This window comes from Sorghum bicolor, chromosome 10 (genome assembly GCF_000003195.3).
Source record: "Sorghum bicolor cultivar BTx623 chromosome 10, Sorghum_bicolor_NCBIv3, whole genome shotgun sequence".
NCBI classification, from domain to species: domain Eukaryota; kingdom Viridiplantae; phylum Streptophyta; class Magnoliopsida; order Poales; family Poaceae; genus Sorghum; species Sorghum bicolor.
Window position 1 is genome coordinate 53,316,056 of NC_012879.2, and position 3,217 is coordinate 53,319,272.

General features: G+C 52.1%; 1 protein-coding gene across 1 annotated transcript; it reads left to right on the forward strand.

The window, feature by feature from the left end:
* Window positions 1,104-3,217, forward strand: LOC8082444 (cytochrome P450 93A3). Its single transcript, XM_002437236.2, has 2 exons — window positions 1,104-2,130; window positions 2,374-3,217. Exons 1-2 carry the CDS (start codon window positions 1,165-1,167, stop codon window positions 3,043-3,045), a joined length of 1,638 nt encoding a protein of 545 aa, XP_002437281.1. The 5' UTR covers window positions 1,104-1,164; the 3' UTR covers window positions 3,046-3,217.

The following is a 3,217-nucleotide window of genomic DNA, read 5'->3' on the forward strand; positions in this document are numbered from 1 at the left end:
ATTTATTACTTACAAACACTTTCATGTCACTCTAGAACTATAGTATTTTATAAAATCATAGTTTTTTTAAAAAACTCCATAAGTATTTTGTATCCAGAAATAGTATTTTTGCTCTGATAAAACAAAAATTGCATTGCGGTTATTCGATGAAGAGGAAACCACGGATTCTTGATCAAATCCTGGCCATAATCATAAAAATCTAAAACATAAAATTGTAAAAACATAGATTTATTTACTACAATAGTAGATTGGACACCTTAATTAAGACCCTTTCTAAGATGTAAAATCATATGGTACGATCATGAATCTGACAACTATCAGGATGTCTTAGAATTTAGTTTAGATTTTTGTTATTCGGGGGTTGTTTGGTTGGTGAAATTTTTTTGTTTCAGCTACTGTAGCATTTTCGTTTGTATTTAACAATTATTATTTAATTCTAGGCTAACTAGACTCAAAAGATTCGTCTCGCAAATTACAAGCGAACTATACACTTAGTTATTTTTTATCTATATTTAATGCTCAATGCATATATCGTAAGATTCGATGTGACAGAAAAATCTTGAAAACGAACTAAACAGGCGTTGGATTCATCTAAGATCTGCCATATATTGAAATCATCATCGAAATTGGTTCACATGCAAGGCATCTTCCCCGTGTGCTGGTTGGTTCTGGGGGTGCAGGTCAAAGCATCTGCTGTGCCAACAGTAACCAATTGTCTCTAACACATTATAAATTCGCAGTAAAACTTCACGTAGTCTCTCCGTCCTTCAAATCTTAGAAACCAGGCAAGTTATTTTTTTTTAAATTTAACTATATTTTTATAGAAAAAAGTGCCAACGTCTATGATATAAAACAAGCACTCTATTAAAACATATTCTATAATAAATTTAATGATACTAATTTGATACTAAAAATTTTAATATTTTATTCTAAAATTTCAACCAAAGTTTAAAATTTGAACTTAATACAATTTTAAAAATCTATTTGTTTAGGGACAGAAAGAGTATTATATATCCACAGGTAATTAAGTATCATTAGCATATATAAGAGAAGTACTATATAAATATAACCCATAAACCAGGGAGTAGACAGATCTGATAAGAGAAGCAGCACCTAGCGGCTAGAGCTCACTCGTCAACACTGGCAGGCAGAGAGGAAGTCACCATGGAAGTGACCACGGCACGAGATCAGCTCGTCATCAACCCCACGGCTCTCCCCATTCTACTCCTCGTTGCCGGCCTCACCGTCCTCTACATGCGGAGCCGCCGGGGCAGCGCCAACGGCGGCCTTCGCCTCCCCCCGAGCCCATTCGCGCTGCCCGTCCTAGGCCACCTCCACCTCCTAGCCCCGCTACCACACCAGGCGCTGCACCGGCTGGCAGCCCGCCACGGGCCGCTCCTGTACCTTCGCCTCGGCTCCGTGCCGGCCATCGCCGCCTGCTCCCCGGACGCCGCCCGCGAGGTGCTCAAGACCCACGAGGCGGCGTTCCTGGACCGCCCAAAGCCCACGGCGGTGCACCGCCTGACGTACGGCGGGCAGGACTTCTCCTTCTCGCCGTACGGTCCATACTGGCGCTTCATGAAGCGCGCGTGCGTGCACGAGCTCCTGGCCGGCCGCACGCTGGACCGGCTGCGCCATGTCCGCCGCGAGGAGGTGTCCCGCCTCGTGCGCTCCCTGTCCCGCAGCGCGGCCGACGGCGGCGGCGCGCCCGTCGACCTGAACGCCGTGCTCATGGGCGTCACGGGCGACATCATCTCGCGGATGGTCATGAGCCGGCGGTGGACCGGCGACGACAGCGCCACCGAGGAGATGAGGAGCGTCGTCGCCGAGACCGCCGAGATCACGGGCGTGTTCAACCTGCAGGACTACATCGGCGTGTTCAAGCATTGGGACGTGCAGGGCCTGGGCAAGCGCATCGACGCGGTGCACCGCAAGTTCGACGCCATGATCGAGCGGATACTGACGGCCAGGGATGCTGAGAGGCAGCAGCGGCGGCGGCATAAGGAGGCGGCGGACGGCGCCGCCGGCGAGGGCGACAAGAAGGACCTGCTTGACATGCTCTTTGACATGCACGAGGACGAGGCCGCCGAGATGCAGCTCACCAGAGATAACATCAAGGCCTTCATGCTGGTACGTCCATCGTTTTTTTTTAGTGTTGCGCAGATCTAATCAAGCATCATATCGGGTTAAGCGACGAACAAAGAAAAATATTTCCTACCATGTACTTGATGGAAGCTACGATTTCATAAAATCTGTGTAAAATACGGGTGAATGGCCCGATCGTGAAAAATAAAATAAAATCTGTGTACCGTTTGACTCGGTAATGAAATTGTTTGCCGGCGGATCATATGTTATACTATAAAAATCTTGCAGGACATCTTCGCGGCCGGCACGGATACGACGACGATCACATTGGAATGGGCGCTGTCGGAGCTGATCAACAACCCGGCCGTCCTCCGGCGAGCTCAGGCGGAGGTGGACGCCGTGGTGGGCGCGTCCCGGCTGGCCGACGAGTCAGACATCCCACGCCTCCCCTACCTGCAGGCCATCGCCAAGGAGACTCTGCGCCTTCACCCAACAGGCCCGCTGGTGGTGCGGCGATCCATGGAGCCCTGCAAGGTGTCCGGCTACGACGTGCCGGCCGGCGCGACGGTGTTCGTGAACGTGTGGGGGATCGGGCGTGACCCGGTGTGCTGGGCGCCGGACCCGCTGGCGTTCCGGCCGGAGCGGTTCCTGGAGGGTGAAGGGGGAGGAGAGAGCGCGGGGCTGGACGTGCGCGGGCAGCACTTCCACCTGCTGCCGTTCGGGTCCGGGCGGCGGATATGCCCCGGCGCGTCGCTGGCCATGCTCGTGGTGCAGGCGGCGCTGGCGGCACTGGTGCAGTGCTTCGAGTGGGCGCCCGTGGGCGGCGCGCCCGTGGACATGGAGGAAGGTCCGGGGCTCACGCTGCCGCGGAAGCGCCCGCTCGTCTGCACCGTCAAGGCCAGGCTCGACCCGCTGCCGGTTCCCGACAATGGCGGCGTGGAAGAAACTGCGGCTGAGTGATGTAAGGTGGCTGACTGGCCGGGGCGTTCGTCAGTCAGCTGCTCAGCTCGATTTACTACTACGCGTTGCTTGTTAGCCTGTAAGCAAAGTTGTTCCTGGTGTGTCAGCTGCTCCGTTCATCTGCTACAGAGCAAAAAAACTGCCAGCATGTATTATTGATCATAAATTGGTA